Source organism: Thalia democratica, chromosome 4, assembly GCF_965202585.1.
Source record: "Thalia democratica chromosome 4, ktThaDemo2.hap1.1, whole genome shotgun sequence".
NCBI classification, from domain to species: Eukaryota; Metazoa; Chordata; class Thaliacea; order Salpida; family Salpidae; genus Thalia; species Thalia democratica.
The window spans coordinates 34,050,196-34,069,474 of record NC_139168.1 but is presented as its reverse complement, the minus strand read 5'-3'; the positions used below and the strand labels follow the sequence as shown (position 1 = coordinate 34,069,474).

The following is a 19,279-nucleotide window of genomic DNA, read 5'->3' as shown; positions in this document are numbered from 1 at the left end:
TACAGAGATGGTTTAAGTGATGTACTGGAAGTTTGATGATAGAATTCAGCAAAAAACTGTTGTTTTTAACCTGTATTAGAATTAGATTGAAAGCTTTATATAGTTTTAAGTGTTAGATTATGTATTTCACAATAAGTTTAATTTAAGAGTTTGATTTAGAAAAGTCAGGAAATTTTTCTCAGCTTAATCAGTGGCAACCATGATACACAGCTTTACCCAATTTATTTTCATAACCACCCCATGGGTTGAAATAAAAAGAAAAAAAGGCTCACATTTAATAGATATCAAACCCTTAATTAGTTAATTACCGTTCAATTCTTATACTCTTTTTTTACTAAAAATAACATTGGCTCTTATATAAAAGCTTTAAGTTTTATATAATAAAAAAGTCTTATTTAACTTTTGAGATATTGTAAATTTTGTAAAAAGTTTCTGATACAAACATATTGACCACAAACTTTTTGAAAGCATTTTTCTCGAAAGTTTAAAAAGTCACTAAAAGTCTATTTTCACTTTCATTTTTTGAGCTAAAGACCTCAAACTTTCAGGAAACGCTCCTTATATAGTTTAAAATATTTTTATTGTTGGGATTTTAAAAATATTAAAAAATAAAAATTTAGATAAAAAAAAGATAAAGTAGGTGGTTTTTTCTGAATAAAATTTTCATTTTTTGAAAATAAAAAATCCTGCATGAATCTTTTTTTAATTTAATAATGGACTTTCTGTGAAATTTTGAAGAAGAATGGTTCAAAAATGAAGGTGAAGATAAATTTTTAATGAAATAGTTTTTTTCGGTTTGCGCCTTCCATTAGAAACCTATTGAGGTCACCAACTTCAATCTTTTATATCTCAAAAATTACTTTAAATTTTTTTAAGCAGTTAAAAATGTCTGATAGCTCAGATAAAACTCGATAAAATTGGATCAACTTTTTTTAAATGAAGATGGACCCCCTTTCCCCTTAACCTTTACTAAGTTATAAAGAACTAGTAGAAAACATGTTCTTTTAATTTTTACTATAATTTTAATTTTCCAAATAAAAAAAATTCTAGAAATTTTGCTTACAAGTTGCTTGTAATATTGTAAACAAAATCTATTAAAAATCTTAAGTAAATTGCTTTAAAACTTAAGAAATAAGTAAATTTTCAAAAACTTTGTAAAATTCTGAGAAAATTAGCCATAAATTGTATTCTGTACATTTGTGTCTGAAATATTTTAGAAAACTAGTAATTTTTCAAAAAAAAAATTTTTGTTCTATAAAAAGTATCTTATTATATTTATTTTAACTTTTCAAAAAGAAACCAATAATGTTAATTTTTATTAAAAAAAATTGGACCCACTGTGTTAATAATTTTTAAATCTTATTATACCTAAAATAGATCATCAATTTAACTATTATAAGCTTAAGTTTAGTTCCTGAAAAAGAGAAGCAACCTTTGGTCTACTTAGTAAAAAGCTTTAAACTTGTAATACACATGTGTTAAAACAGTCTACTACTAAAAAAGATAAATAAGTTAATTTTTACTGATACTCCTAAAAAATATGTTTGAAAACTTTTAATAATGCTCTTAGTGTAGGGTCCCTGCTACCATAGATAATCACAATTTAATATAAAATACTGAAATTGACATTTTATGACCCAGGCCAATTTTGAATTAAATGACAATTTTTAATAACTAAGTGTCTAATACTTAGGTTACGAGTTTAAAAGCAAAAACTTTTGAGCTTTTAATTTTATGAAATATGCGGAGATAGTACACAAGATTTGTGGTTCTAGAGTTTAGAAATATAATACCATATTTTATTATAAGGGCTCAAAAGTTATGGAAGTTAAAGTTTGAATACAACTTTAAATTTTAAATATTAACAAACAATCTTGACAAAGTTATTCTATAAATTTTGATTAAAGTTTATTATTTCACATTTAAAAATTGTTTGAAATTAGAGGTTTTTTAATGATTTTGTTTAAAATTTTGGCATTTTAGTTTCTTATGGTCAAATTCTAAAATTCCAGGTTAACTAGCCATCCTGTTCTTAAAAAAGCATATTTTACAAGTATTTTGTGCCTACTTAATAACTCATTTTATCTGGAACAAACTATTTTGTTAAAGGTAATAATTTACGGACAAAAAAATTATTAGATACATAGAATTTAACCATATTTTAAAATAATGAAGTAAATTTACTACTTTTAAATTAAGTACTGTATTTATATGAGTTTCATTTAACATTTTCTTACTATAAGATTTGTTCTAATTAAGTTTTCTTTGGAACAAAAGAAATGGTTCAAGAAGGTCTTTGTATGAAAAAAGAATCTAATTTGAAATATTCTAGTAGCACAACTAGAAACTCTACAACAAACAAAAAACTTTCACCATTTATGAAAAACTGCCTTGAAACTCTTAATGAACTATTTAAAGAAAAGCAGGCTGAACCATTTTTCGATAAAATAGATGAAAAGAAATGGGATTTGAAAGATTTTCATAAAACAATTAAAAAGAAGCCTATTGACCTAAATATTATACAGAAAAACTTTAAAAAACTTCATTACAAAGGCCCTGAACATTTCAAAAGGCATATAGAGTTTATGGTAAGTTGTATATGTGACCATTATCCAGAAAATAAATTATGCAAAAATGCTAAATTTGTAGAAAGTTTTGTTAATGAAAGAATGAGTTCCTTTCGTAAAAAACGCATGGAGCTATTCAATAAAAATATTTCAGTTGAAAATGCTCCACAAATTATGAAAACTGATATAGCAAGCAATGACAATGTAAAAGAATTCTCTGTTTTTAAGGAAGAGCAAAACATAAGTACTTTAATAAAAACAGAACCTATAGAAGTATACCAATGTGCACAGGTAAATAAAAATATGCTTAAATCTGAGTTGAAAAATCCAAGTATTATCAAAAAGTTGGATTCAGATATGCATGTAGAAAAAAATACCAACATTTGTAAAAAATCAATGAAATTTGGAAAAATACCATTAATAAGTAGTGGATTTATTAAAAAAAGCAAGCAACAAAAGCGTTTAGATAATTTAAGCAGTGGTAATTGGAATAAAACTAAAAAGAGGGATTTGCAACGAAGTTTACATTCACTTTCAACACCAAAACGATTAAAAGCATTACAGTATTTAGCTTCAATTGACAATAAGTACTGTGAAATAAACAACAATGACAAAAATCATGTAATTTTAAATTTGGACATAGTACCTGATAAACTTCTTTTAAAGTTTTATGATCATGTTAAATGTATAATAAGCAAAATGAATAAATCTAGTTAGTTTTAAATTTATGATGGTAGTTTTATGAAACTAGTACAATAGGTTAATACAATGTTTAGGCTGTTTTGTTAGTTTTTTAATGTGTTGCTAAGCAACATTACTTTTGTACAAGTTTTAATTTAGTAACTTTGTGCTAAGTCTTTTATACAATTGTTTTATCCGAAATTGAGAATATGTTTATATAAAAATTTAAATACACACCAATTACAAAACCTTCTTAAATATTACAAGTTGTTGTTTGAATAATGTAATTTGTATAAGTTTATGTTTCTTTTTTCAATGTTAACACATTTGAGAATATATTTAAATTAAAAGTCATTTTTCAAGTTTATACTCATTTAGATTTAGATATTAAACTTAATAATCTCATTTACCTCAAATTTCCTTTTTTCAAATCTTATCATTTATGTACTGAAACTGACTTAAATATTCTAAATTTTTGTCAAATTTTATAAATTTTCTTTTTTTCTTTTAAGTTCATTTTTTTATCTACACATTTTTACATAGATTAAGTTAAAGATAATTGAAATTTTCTTTTATTTAAAAATATAAAGTCCATATTTTTTCCAGTAAGCTTTTAGAAACTAAACATAAGTAAAATTAAAATAAAGCTTGAATGAAAAACACTTTCAGTTTAAATTATACTTCTTTCACTAAAGTAGTTCTTTTTTGTACTATAATTTTTTACTTAAAGCCGTTTTAATAAGGTTAAAAACAGTTTTTTATCGGAGGAAAAATTAAAAGAGTGTCAAGTGGTAAAAATAATAGTTATTGTTAGTACTTATATGAGTTAACTCAATGGAAGAGTTTAACAGAGAAATTGTTAAAGTATTATTCAATTATTTAATTTCAATGGTAATTTTCTTAGAGCTAATTTGTCATGTTGTATAAAATGTTTAGTTTCCATAACTTCATACAAAATCTCTATTTTTATAACAAAAAAAATAAAAAACATATTTTAGATCTGATGGACAATAAAAACTGTGAAGTAAACAACAATAAAAAATCTTGTAATGGTAGTTTAAATTATTAATTGTATATTTATTTTCTATAAGTTTTTAGATTAAAAATTGGATTTATACTGAATAAAGGTTCAACTAAAAAAAAACATAATGTTATTTTTAATTAATAAAGCTTTAACGTTATTTTATTTCTTAATTGTTTGTAAAACATAGCTTCTCAAATCATAAAATTTTTAAAATGTGTATTATCAGTGTAATATTATTGTTTTTAAAAATTAAGTTCTTGACATATGTATTTTATCTAAGTTGTGATGAGTTACACCAAATTAGAGATAGTTTTATAATTTTCTTGAATGCTAATTTAAGTTGTATATATTAAAACTAAATATAAGAATTAATATATATAATAAACTCAAATGAATTTTATCGAGTTTTTTTTTTCAATTAATATTATCTGCAGCTAATCTTCAATTTATTTTTGAAAATATCAAAGTAATAATTACTAATTTCTGAAAATAACGATGTATTCCAAAATGTGATTACTATTTAAAACAAAAAAAAATCTTTCAGCATATATTTTTAAAGTCGATCTGTAAAAAATAGCTGGTTTACAAAATCTACTTTTATTACATAAAATATAAACATTGCTAAATAAAAGTTCTAGATCTTTTTTGAAAGTAAGTAAACTTAAATTAGGATTACTAATTTGTTTTAACGAATCTAAATTTATTTATCATAAATTAAAGCACGTTGCTAAATACACTAAGTAAATGAAACAACAAACCTAGAATTTGTTAGTCATCTATTTAAACTGAAAATTTTTACGACTGTTTTTATTGAGTCGTAAAGTGTATTAAAAACACAAAGAAGATAAAAACAAGCATATTTGTGAATTTTAATTATGAAAGTGAAACGAGAATATTTAAGTTATTGACAATCGCTGATTACAACGTAAATAAATTTGTAGAAGCATAAATAAAACACTATTAATGGTATGTAAATTATATTAAATGAATAATTAATTTGATTATCAAAAATATTAAGGTCTTAATGAGTTTTCACGAAAGCTTTTACAAAATTGACTAAATCTTTAATGTTAAATCAATTTTTTAATTTGTGAAATTTACCTACACTAAACCATTTTAGTTTTTGTACAATAGCCAATTGTAGTTTTTGAACATGAAATAAAATACAAAAAACTTTTTTAGTTTTAAATAAGAATATTGTAAAATTTATATTTCTAAAAATTAAATTTATAATTATACTACCCTAATGTAAAAACACAGTTAGAGATTAATATAACTTCAAAACTACTTTATTAAAAACTAAAAATGAATAAAAAAATGAAATTTCTGGCACAAAATAATATCTAGTAGCTAATAACATACTTAAACTACTTTATCAATAATTTGTTTAAAATATTTACAAATTTGCTTTAAATATTCAATTTAGTATCTTGAAATGTTTATACTTTACAAAACGTTTAATATATACTGACCGAGTATACAACATATAAATAATATTATAGTCTTATTTACTCACGTTTCTTCTTAAAAATATTAATTCACAAATAAGTTTATAAAGTCATATAAGTTTTTGTTGTTTTTATTTGCTACATTACTACGTGGTAGATATTTAATGTAATAAAAACACTGATTTAACGTTTTAAACATACTATTTTAGGAGGCTTAACTAAAATAGTTTTGAAAATAAAAGGCAGGGGTCAGCAAACTACGGCCTGCGGGCTATAAAACTAAACACTGACTTACTTTTCATTAAAAAAAAAAAATTTTATGTTATTTTTTGCATCTTTAGTTTGATTTGATATGAAGTAAATAACTCACTCGATACCAATCGAGACATCGTTTTATAAAGCATCAAGCAAAACGTCTAAAGTTGAAGTAGGCACTTTTTTAATTCCTTAGTTGGCCAGATGTAAGAGTCTTTTTTACATAGACTTTTGCAGTCTGCTTTACTTTTGTAAACCTATAATGAAAATGAACTTATGTTAAGTTTAAAAGAGAAAATTATAACAACATAATCATGCAAATTACATCAATTTTTACACAAAACTAAATTTATTTCGTATTTAAAAACTTTTTTTTAATATTTTCTGAAATTCGTTTGACGAGTATAATTTTCTATAAGGTAATTCAAGTCACGAGGTTAATAAATTTGCTTAACGGGACGTATATCGCCAACCTAGAATCTAAACAGAATAAAGGTATCCTAATTAGCAAGTTTTATAACCTAAATTTAAAAATTTCATTAATTTGGGGGGACAAAAACTAATTAGGCGGCAACAACTAACTTACAATAGGTATTCTCGGGTTTGTGATAAAGTGTAAAAAAAGTTTAAAAGACAATGGAGGGGAAATTTAAATTTTATATAACACAATATTGGGTTCGTATAATTTTCATACTCAACTTATATATAAAATTTATGATCAGCAGTTTCTTCCATTTAGGTGACACTTCTGTTTGTTTCATATATTTAAAGATTTATTTCTATTACCTTTGTTACATTTCTTTTTTTTTTTATAATGATTCTAACTCAATGTGTTTCATTCAATTAAGGCTTAATTTTCTGCAGCTTTATTATTTTTTTTGTATAATTAAATTTTTCAGAATATTTTCATTAATTAAGAAAGTACTCCCATTACTTTATTTTACAAATGTACATTAGGGAGTACTTAAATATATTTTTTTATTTATATGCTTAAATTTAGATTTTGTATTTTCAACATAACTAGTCTAATAAATGTATTGTTTTTTTTTTACTATTGCTTATATTTCTAGTTTTATTTTATAGGTTGGCGTTACTTTAACTTTAAGAGCTATTTCAATATAGTTAAATGGGATTCAAGCATTTCCGTTTGGTAGAAATTGATATTTTTTATGAAGAAATGTAGAACGCCGTCACAGCTTTTAGTGTTGCTTTTGGTATTTTCTTTTCCATTAAAATTGTGTTTTACATAAAACTTTGATATATTGTAATGTATATATGTCATAGAAAATGCATTAAGTTTTATGCGTAGAGAATAAATTGATAACCGAAAAGTTTTTACGGACACCAGGTTTTTAGAAAAAACATTTTGAGAGTATTTTTGAGAGTATAATAACTTTTAAGCTAAATTTTATCTTTCTTTAAAGGTTTTAATTACATTTATAACATAAAAACCATATAATGGTAAAAAAAATACCAGATACATTTATTTCTTTGAGTAAAATTTTAGTTGTAGTTGATGATGCATCTAAACATGTCAAAAAAAACATTGTAAAAACAAACAAAAACTAGATTAAACTTAAATATTTTTTTATTGTTTTTTTTTTTTAACCGAATTTTTAAATATAGCAATGTAAGTTCTATTCAACAACAATTTAACTTTAAATAAATTGAAACGCTTTTTTTAAACAGATATTAATCAAAGAGTGCATGCAAACTTAAACTTAAATTTTATTTAATAGAAAACGTGTTTTATTTTACTTCGCTTATATAATTAGAATTTGTAGAAAATTTAAAAAATGTTTTGCTCTATATTTTAACCTAAAATAAAAAAAGTTAAATTTAAAATAGTGCTTTTTAAAAAATTTTTTGTGAGCTGCATACAAAGGTCGTCAAATTAGATCGTTGTTTTATCAATAAAATTTGTATATGATCAAAAAATAGAAAAATGTTTTAAATTCAGATTTATGTTCGAACCTTATGTTATCTTGATCTTGTCTCACAGCATCAGAAAGTCCAGCAGGCTTAGGCTCTGTAGACTTTAGCCGATGTTTTCTTAGACAAAATACCTTTATGGTTCTATATTTGATAGCTTTTTGTTTTTTTTTAATATTGTTTTGTAATAAACTGCGTTTTATAGATATATGTGATTATATGAAATCCAAGAGTCGATCTGAGATTAGGTCATTCTAAAGATATTTTTTTACAGCTACATTTTTGTTTATTGAACAACAAAAATAAAGTTGCTCAAAATATTTGGTTCTAAGACCTGGTAAACGAAAAAACCTTTAGATAATCGAGATTTATTTTATAAGAACAATTAAATAAATAAAGTATAAATAGTTTACAATGGATATTTCATTTCATATGTTTTGGGATTATACTTATAAATACTACACCTAAGGTTAGTCGCTGCTAAATATTCTAATTGAGTTCTGATGACATCGATCCAGTCTAGGTTGTAGCAAGTACTATAACATTTTAGTTATATTTAGACCGTTACTAAACTCCTATTTTATAAATTAATATTTCTTTATTTTTTCGATATAATTGCTTCAGAAACATTAAATTACAAAAATGCCAGATTTTAGTTTAAAGAACTTATATTAGTAAAAAATTTAAGTGTATTTTTTTGCTATTTGTTTTCTTAGTTTATCTTGTTATAGTTAAATCTACAAAGGAAAATGTAAATACTTACAGTTATATCGAGCTTCAAACAAATTAACAGGCCTTAGTTGATTGTGTTAGAAAAACTTATGCAAACGACTAAATACCATTTATTTTTCTCATTGTAAGGTTCTCTGTGCTAAACTTCTTTTTTTTTTTTAATGTATGTCTGTCTTCTCTTTATAAGTTTTATTTTTCTAATGAGTAGAGTTTTAAATATTTTCTATTGTTTTTACTTAAAATAAATAAAGTAAACAGTTGATGTGTAGCCAAATTGCCTAACCATAAGGTCTTTTTTTAATTACACAAGGTCTTTTGCCTAAAACTTTTCAGTGTTGACTTTTTTATTGTTTTTAATAAACTTTTTCAACTAAAAAGTATTTATTGTTTACGTGTAAACTATCAATACATAGCTAATAAATAATTAGTTTATTATAAAAGATCTCTGTATTAGACCACTGAAAAGAACTATACTATTTGTACATTTTTTATTGTACATTTACAAAACTTTCTTTGTTTTGAACATGATTTTTATTCTCATTGACATTAAACAGTTTAAAACTATATACAAAGTTATCTTTTCTTACAAAAAAAAATTTCGTAAAAGTTATAAACTCTGTCTTTATACTTACAAATCATTAAAAGTACTTGTTTCTAGTTAAACACTTAATTAGTTAAATTATTTCAACATTGAACGATTTACACTATTGATATATCTTATCCGGACGTACATCAGTTTAACAAGGTCACTTTCTCCTCCACGATATTTTCCGTCATTGTCTTCGTCTCCGTCGTTTTATTCTTTAGACACTTCTTCGAACTCCATATCTCCTTCAAAGTCGCAGAAACTTTTTGGGGGAAAACACTCAGCTCGAACACTTCTACAAAAATAAAAGCAAGAGTACGGATCAGGCCCGGGTTGTTAAAGTTTAGCAGTGCTTGAAACTGGACTTGGGGTCTATGGACTTCTTGCTCAAACGGAGGAGGAACATGGATCTCCCCTCCTAGGAAAAATAAAAGTTCGAGGAATCACTTTTGAGGTTGGTCTATTACGTTAAACTGTTGATGATTGCCGTGACGGCGCTATGAGACGCATAATAGTTTAGTGACACCGCCAAGTGATGGGCGGGTTTCAGAAATCAGAAGATGTTTGTGTCTGTTCACTTGTACTACCACTTAGAAGCGGGCTTCTACGTGTTTCTGCTCTTCTCAGTGTTCACAGATGTGAAGAGAAATGACGTTTTGGATATATTGGAGCACCACCTTGTAGCAATCCTCCACCTATCAAAAACCTAATTTTGCCTCATCGAGAGGAGCGGGACACTGATCATGGCAGTGCTAGATGTCAGTGACGTGTTCCTAGAGCTTACAAAAAGCCTCCCTTGGAAAAAAACAGAACAGCAGGACAACCCTTAACAGTGTATGCCGTCGTTTTCACGGCAACTGTGTACCCGTTTCGTTTATGGAGTTGATGGTCCGCAGCCTTAACTTTTACACTGTTGATGAACTTCTGTTGATTTTGCGGGTTCTGGGGCGCTCTCAAGATGATTAAGACGGTGGGGAAGGGGGAGGTTGCCAAGGACTACATGAAAGACGTAGATAAAGATACGGGTAATGAGACTGAAGAAGATAAAGCATTTAGTTTTTAATAGAGGTGCTGAATATTACAAGATCCTTTTTATTTTAAGCTTTCTTTATACATTTGTCTAACAAATAAAACAAGACTAACTGTGCTTAGTTTAACTACAGTTAAACCAAAGTATTATTATGTAAATTTTGTTTTATAATTTTTTAATAATTTACTTTTTATCTTCGTTGAACTAAGTTCTTTCTAACTACGTATTGATTCGAAAATAAATAAGTACAACTATTCAAACAACTTACATTTCATATCTAAGAATTTCGCAAACTTCTATAAAAAATATTCTCGTTGAGGAAAAAGCACATGTACTTTGTTTATAAACTTTTATTTCATATGATTTTATAAACAAATTATTATTTTTATAGCAATGTAACACTTATAAAAATTTATGAACTGTTGTTTATTCATTATATGCACTTTTAAACTACTCGCTATTTTTTTCTTATACTAATAAAAACATTTACACTTTGTGAAAGATGTTTACTAGTTATAAATAAATGTATAAACAGAAACTTTATAGAGTAAAATGTTCTGCTCTATATTTTTGCTTAAAACTTCCAGCAATTTAAAGTACAACAAAAAAAATATTTTTACAAAACAAAAAATACGACTACATGTAAATGTTTAATGAACGACAAAAAATAAGCACTTAAAATGTCTGATTTAAGGACCTAGTGTTCGAAAAAATCTTTCGGTTTCGAGTTATAAACCATTAACACAGTTTAATGTCTCGACCAGGACAACTATTAAGAAATATACAAATGAGTATTCTGTAGCTTTTAATTCCAAGAAGTCATGGTACAAAGACGTTCAGGAAGAACAGGAGTTCGAAGAGTGGGAATCCTAATATTGGCTACTAGGGGGCAATAACTATTAAGGAATGTAAAATCAAATTAGTTGTAAACTAGTAAAGAGGCGATTATTTATTTAATTTCTGCCAAGAGGGCAATTATGAAATTTATACTTTTCTTTTGTTTTTCCATTTATTTATTTTTTATTTATTGTATATTCATTTTCTACATATTTTTTTATTAGTTTATTTTTTTTACTATCACTGTTACCCCTAACCCTTCCCTCAGTCGGTAGCTTCTTTTTTCTTATTTTTGTCATTTTATTAACTATTATTTTTGTTTGTTTGTTTTTTCTGTTTTATTATTTTTTTTTTTAAATGACCCTCCGTGCAAACTGACCTCTCGTGCAAAAACGTCTCTTCGTGAAAAGTGTCCCTTCGTGCACATTTGTCCCGTTCCTGCATATTTTACACCTACTATTTAAGCATTGTCAAAAGTTTTTTAAATATCATCTAGCAACTTATTAATTTAGTAATTTTTTAAAGTTTTAAGTCTTGTTCAAATGAATAAAAAACGAATATGAGTTTTTTCATTTCAACTTGTTGAAAAGTTTAAGTTCTTTTACAACCATTTTAGGAAAGTCAAAACAATTAGCATTTAGTGTTTTAGCTACTTCAGCGAAAATGAATAAAATATTTGAACGCTATATCTTTTTAATTTAAAGCAGTGATTTTTGTGTAAAACACTTATCCCATATTTTTTAATAAAGTATTTCAAGTTCCCAATAAATGTTTGTTCTAAAAATAAGAGAAAATTTTCAAACTTTGGCACTACTAAAATTTGAATTATAAAACAGTATTATACAAATAATAATATAAATTTAGGCAAACTAGATAGAACACTTTTAATTACTTTAATTTAGAGAAGACACAATATTCTATAACCTAACTAACTTGTTTTAATAGCTGGTTTACCAAACATTTCATAACTAAACTTGGTTTTAAAGTTTTTATTCTTATTTTGTTTATTAACTACAAATGCTCATTTTAATGTCATAAAAAAATACATGCAAAATGTAATAAAAAAAGTTTTAATGGTTTAAATTGATACTCTCAATAAAAAACATATCATGAAAAAATAACTAAAATTTACACTAGTATATAAAAAATGTTTTAATTTAAATAGTACCAATTAATTTTCAAATGTATGCTGTTTTTAAGAAAAATATTTAACAGTTTGAATCTTTTTAATATTATCAAAATTTTCTGCTTTTGAAGATATTTCTTTAAAAAAGCTTAAAAGTATAAAAGTACGATTTACAAAAACAAAATATTTAATAAATTTCCTAAACGCAAAAAAAAACTAATCAGGCTACTAACTGTGGGCTCCATGCATACTTTTTATTTGCATAAATGTGATTCTGAATTGTTATTATGTCACTTGGAGTCAGTTCAAAACTATTGACATCAAAGTTTTCGATAATATGCTTTGGGTTTGTTGATTTTGGAAGAACACTACAGCCCTGCTGGAGGCCCCATTTCAACAGCACCTGGGCTGCAGTTTTATTCGGAAAATTTTTCATCAGACACTTCATTCGATCGTCACTAACAAGAGAACCTTGCCCCAAAGAAGAGTACGCCTGGTAGTGTATCTCGTTTACTTTGCAGTAGTCCATCACGCCCTGGTTCAAATAGTCTGGGTGCAACTCACACTGGTTAACTGCAGGAACCACGCTCGAGTATTCCTTCATTTGCATCAAGTGCTTCACTGTGAAATTTGAAACGCCCAAGTTTCTTATCTTTTTGGTATCGAGGTATATTTTTTCCAAAGACTTCCAAGCATTTTTCCTGAACTCTTCGTTCTGTGGGTCTGCTACCTTTTTTCCTCTTCTTCCAGGCCAGTGGATTAAGTACAAATCAATGTAGTCAGTTTTTAAGTTGCTCATAGATTGCTCAAAGGCCCTTGCAGCCAATTCACTATCAAGGTCTTTTGGAGCCAGTTTAGTTGTTATAAAAATATCTTCTCTTTTTAGGTTGTGCTTGACAAGAAGTTTTGGAAGACATTCCCCTATCAAGTGTTCATTTTTATAACAAGCTGCAGTATCAATGAGTCTGTAGCCAGTTTCTAGTGAAACATCTAAAACTCGCTCAAGAACATCTGGGCATTTTATTCCAAAAGTTCCAATGCCTATGTTTGGCATTAAGCTGTTAGTATTTAGCTTTATACTTTTTGTGTAATTTAGTTTCATCTAAAAAGAATTTATTTCAAGCTTTTAAAATTTTGACTATTTTTTAAATTAAAACTTGTTTTATAAAACTTATCACATCAACTTACTTTATTTTCATTTAAGTCAGTTGTCTTTGAGCTTTTCAAAAACTTTGCACAGTAAGTTGCTAGTAAAATATTTTTGCTGTTTACTAGAGACTACACAAAAAAAATTGTTACAAAAAAATATTATTTTCTAAAAAACTTGGGTGTTTCAATATATAAGTAAAATGTTAAGACCTATAAATTTATGTTATAAATAGCTTTTTCTGATATAAAATATATATACTATCAAGCGCTATTAAAATGTTACCTCATAAACTGTTTGTGGATATCAAAACAATTTTAATGCACACTACTAAACACCAGTGCATTAATTAAACAGTTAAACAAAATTGTAAAATTGTATCTATATATAAAATATATATACACCAACTAAAACATTTTACCTATTTTGAAATTTATTAAAAAAATAATTGCTAATAATAATAATTAAGAATAACAGTTTATAAATATTAAGATACAAAATGAAAATCCTGGATACACAGAATTTTTTAAAGAAAAAGAAAAACAAGCTAATTTATATAAACCATGTATAATACAACTTTTTTTCATAATTGCTGGACTGGCAATCAAAGTACTTTTTTATGTACACAATAGATTGTGAAATTCTTCGTATCAATTCTCATTTTCATACTTTCAACCAATTTTTTTTTTAATATTGTGAGTTGGAAAATAAGTTATATGTGTTACTTTTGTTAATAAAATTTGCAAACAACGTAAAATTATCTCAAATCACTGCTTAAATACTTGACTTTATAGATATACTTTACCTTTGCACGCTAGGACTAAGTAATATTTTTTATAGGAAAAAGAGGCTCAAAATTGTAAATTGCAAAACAGTGCACCATAGCTGTAAACAAGACTTCAAAATGAATGTTGCTATGACTAAGTTATTAAGATTCATTGATTTTAGTTGTTATAAAGCTTATACTTTTTCATACTTAGTTAGTCAAGATTAGACAAATGACAATCAAAATGTTATTAACAATAGTAACAACTAAAGTCAACAATAGTATTAACAACCTTTAGATTTCAAAAAACTAATTTTTTGGTAACTATGCAAGGCCCTATGAATGAAGTTTTTAGAATACTTAAACTTAAACTAACAAGTTAACACAAATTTAATTTTAAATTACACAACTGAATGCAAAATCAATTTTTAGATTAAAACTGTAAACTATAAAAATAAGGATGATGAGTTTCTAAACAAACAATAGTAGTAATGCTAAGATAAGAATTTCAGAAATTCAATACTACATAAGAAAAAATGCATAAGTTGTAATTATACAACTTATTTTTTTTACAAAACATTAAGGGCTTAGAAGCGTTAAAAACATAGTTTGACTATTATATAAAATCTTAAGTATAAACTATAAATCTCTTTTTATAAATTATGAAATTAGATCATTAATTAATTTAAATAAATTTAGTCATTTTTGTGCAAACTATGGATTGCAATTGCTTTATCTTGATATTTTTTTTAATCTGATTTTTTTTTTTGTGTGGTAGATTAGGGGTAGGGAGTACAGCACATTTTTTTGGTTATATTGTAATTTTCATTGAAGTCCATATGATTTGGATGTGTTTTTGCTTCATTTAGAAGAATCTGGAAAAAATAAAAATTCAAAAAAAAGTATGCTTGCAGCCCAAAAAACTAATTTCAACCCCAAAAATCACATAGTTTTTGATTTTTTGACTTAAACAGTAATAAAATCACTTATACATGTCCTAGACTTATAATTTATGTTTTAAATGAAAGCTTATACTTAATGATGTATATTTAAAAACATATTAACTGCTTTTGATGTATTATGACGTCATAATCACTCTAAATGAGGAAAATTTGTCTCTAAAATGTAGGGGTAGGGAGCAGTGGCGTTGAGTGGTCTTTTTTTAGGGGGTGTTGCAGATGTTATTGTCAAGTTTGAAGCATTTTGTTCCGAGTTGTTTTAAGTATTTAAATGAAAAACATAAGTAGTAATAAAAAAATACTCAAACTTTAAAGCAAAATGATTTAGATAAAAGTTTAAATACATCTTATATCAAATTAAAAAAAAATTATACTTAAAATTATATATATCATTACCCTTTACTGATTTAAGTTGCCCTGCTCGAGTTGCCTCTGTTCGATTTCATCTGCTCAAGTTGTCCTGCTCAAGTTGCCTATGTTCGATTTCACCTGCTCGAGTTGTCCCTGCTCAAGTTTCTTCTGCTTGTGTTGTTCCTGCTCGAGTTGTCCCTGCTTAAGTTGCTCCTGCTCGAGTTGCCCTCCACGAGTTTATTCTGCTCGTGTTCAACTTGTCTTATGTTCTTGTGTTGTAGTAAATTTTAACAACAATCATGATTTAATTCACATGGTGCTGAAAGTTCATGCAGTTCCAGAATTCAGACTTTCAACATGTTTTTGTACTAAAAATTTATAAGTTTAAGATGCAGCTGACACAGATTAAGCTTGCAGCTCCAATTTTATGAAAATTTTGAACATCAAATAAGAAATTCAAAAAAAAAAAAGAAGGGAAATTAACAACGGTCATGTACATATTTAACTTTAATTTTTGTACACCTTCATAATAACACAACTTACTTGTTTTTTCAGCTACAATAAACATTTTAATATCATTTTAAAGCTCAGTTTCTAAGCTTTAACATTAAGTTATTTTGATGTAGTTTGAGATGTACAGCTGAAGCAGGGTCCCATTTAAAGCAGTGTGTTTAAAAGCTTAAACTCTAAAACTTAAACTTTTTGTACGCTTTATTTTTCATTTTTTAGCTTGAAAACAAGCTCCAGCTCCACGCGACCCCACTGGTAAGGAGTACAGAAAATTTTTCTGGTCATATTGTAAAATTCAAATAAGTAAATATGATTTGGATGTGTTTTTGCGTAGTTTAAAAGAATCTAAAAAAATATTATTTTGCAAAAAAAAAGTTGCAGCCCAAAAAACTGATTTCATCCCCAAAAATCACATATTTTTCAATTTTTGGGCAGCAACTTTTTTTTTTGTATAATTATAAATTATTTTTAGATTTTTTTTAAGTAAGCAAAAACACATCTGAATCATATTTACTTCTTTGAATTTTACAATATGACCAAAAAAATGTGCTGTACTCCCTACCCTATTTTACAGACAAATTTTGCACATCTAGGGTGATTATGAGGGCATAATACATCAAAAGCTGTTAATATGTCTTTAAATATATGTCAATAAGTATAAGCTTTCATTTAAAACATAAATTATAAGTCTAGGACATGTATAAAAGATTTTATTACTGTTCAAGTCAAAAAATAAAAAAGTATGTGATGTTTGGGGTTGAAATTAGTTTTTTAGGCTGCAAGCATACTTAATTTTTGAATTTTTTTTTTCAGATTCTTCTTAATGAAGCAAAAACACATCCAAAAATCATATGGATTCATAAGTCCAGCAAACATCACCCAAGTACTACCTACCCCTAGGTAAAGCACTTAAATTTAGGGAATTATTATTGCTCAAGTATTTTAAAAGAAATGAAAAGTTAGAAACTAAAAAATATATAACTTTGATAAACAAAACTAAAAAAGGGTAGTTTATAAAAAAAAGTATTTTGTTTTTAAATTAAGAAGATATTTTTTGGTGAAATAGTTTTTCTCCATGGTTTTGGATTTTTAATTTGCTTTTTAATAACTACGATGAAATTGAAAGCTCAAAATTATTCTATTTAATTAGCCATCCCCTATTGAAAAAAAAAATTTAAAACCTTTTTCTATAAAAGTATTTGTTAAAAACTACAAAGTTTTATATTAACAATTTTACATCAAAAATAATTCAACACTATCAAAAATAATTTACTTTTATTCAATACTTTCAAAAAATAAAACAAAATTTTTTTAATAAACTGTTTAACATGGGTAGGTGTCAAATATGCATGAAGTGACACTTTTTCACAAATGGTCACTTTTGCATGAAGTCAGGGTTGCCACTTGTTTTTTCAAAATTTTTTCCAGGTTTATCAAATTTCTTCCAGGTTTTTAAAAGTACACATTTTTGGGTTTATTTTTAGTTTAAAGTTAAATTTAAGGTAAGAAACAGTGTTAAACAGCATAAAAAGATTGAAAAGATACTGTAAAGCTACTTAAAATGTGTTTTTTAATAAAAATTTTTGGTGGTGACAAAAATTTTTTAACTATATGATAAATTTTTTGAGTCAAACCAAAATTTTACTACTGAACATGTAAAAATTCTTAAAAATTCCAGGTTTTTTTCAAAATTTCTTAAATTCCAGGTTTTTCCAGGTTATTTTTGCCTAAATTGTCAAATTCCAGGTTTTTCCAGGATTCCAGGTAAAGTGGAAACCCTGATGAAGAAACTTGTGCACAAATAAAAAATGCTTTTAATTTATTTTACTTTTCATATCTTTATTTTTTTATTTTTATCACATTTTTATTTCTACTATCACTGTTACCCCTAACCCTCGGTTAATATCATATTTTTTCTTTTTTTTTGATTTTTATTAGTGGTTTTTTTTTTGTCTTTTTTTTATTAATTTTTATTATTTTTTTTTATACTTTTACTGTTACCCCTAACCCTTAACATTGGTTGGTAAATTTTTACAGTTTATTTTGTTTCTTTATTATTTATTTTTATATATTTATTTTCTTTGTTTTTTTTTGTTTTATTTAACTCTTGTGCAAAAGTGACCCTTCATGCAAAAATGTCCCTTAAATGTCTCAAAGAGTTATAAAAGTCAAAAACTACTGCCCCTAAATCATCACCAAAGTCTTTTCAGCCTTAAAACTCCCAGCCTCAAAAATGAAAAATTTTGCAACTTTTTTGAATGATTTTATTCACATACTTAAATCCTTGACAACCAACTTTTTTACATGATTTTTACAATTATCAAGGCTCATTGTTCACAAGTAAAGTGTGCTTTAAAGTGAGCCTTCTTTATAAAAAAACAAAGGCAACGCTTTTGTCATTGTTTGTTTAACAAAAACTAACAAACTATTAACGTGAACAATTCCCTCTCCTGCGCCAACAATTCCCTCTCCTTCGTGAACAATTCCCTCTCCTTCGTGAACAATTCCCTCTCCTTCGTGAACAATTCCCTCTCCTTCGTGAACAATTCCCTCTCCTTCGCCAACAATTCCCTCTCCTGCGTGAACAATTCCCTCTCCTTCGTGAACAATTCCCTCTCCTTCGTGAACAATTCCCTCTCCTTCGTGAACAATTCCCTCTCCTTCGTGAACAATTCCCTCTCCTTCGTGAACAATTCCCTCTCCTTCGTGAACAATTCCCTCTCCTTCGCCAACAATTCCCTCTCCTTCGCCAACAATTCCCTCTCCTTCGCCAACAATTCCCTCTCCTTCGTGAACAATTCCCTCTCCTTCGTGAACAATTCCCTCTCCTTCGCCAACAATTCCCTCTCCTTCGTGAACAATTCCCTCTCCTTCGTGAACAATTCCCTCTCCTTTGTGAACAATTCCCTCTCCTTCGTGAACAATTCCCTCTCCTTCGTGAACAATTCCCTCTCCTTCGTGAACAATTCCCTCTCCTTCGCCAACAATTCCCTCTCCTTCGTGAACAATTCCCTCTCCTTCGTGAACAATTCCCTCTCCTTCGTGAACAATTCCCTCTCCTTCGTGAACAATTCCCTCTCCTTCGTGAACAATTCCCTCTCCTTCGCCAACAATTCCCTCTCCTTCGTGAACAATTCCCTCTCCTTCGTGAACAATTCCCTCTCCTTCGTGAACAATTCCCTCTCCTTCGTGAACAATTCCCTCTCCTTCGCCAACAATTCCCTCTTCCGCATACACATGAGGTTTGTTTTTTGGTGGAACCTTTGTTACTACTTCTCGTTGAACGTTGTCTATCTTAGCAATTAATTTAAAACACATAACAACTCAT

The 19,279-nt window shown here is 26.9% G+C and overlaps 1 protein-coding gene across 1 annotated transcript; it reads right to left on the bottom strand.

Moving 5' to 3' along the window:
* Positions 1–12,263: 12,263 nt before the first annotated feature.
* LOC145834518 (9,11-endoperoxide prostaglandin H2 reductase-like) lies at positions 12,264–13,835 on the bottom strand. Its single transcript, XM_082941964.1, has 2 exons — positions 13,407–13,835; positions 12,264–13,276 (listed from the first exon to the last, which is right to left on the bottom strand). The coding sequence occupies exons 1-2, from the start codon at positions 13,415–13,417 to the stop codon at positions 12,439–12,441; spliced, it is 849 nt and encodes a 282-aa protein (XP_082798090.1). The 5' UTR covers positions 13,418–13,835; the 3' UTR covers positions 12,264–12,438.
* Between the last annotated feature and the right edge of the window lie 5,444 nt (positions 13,836–19,279).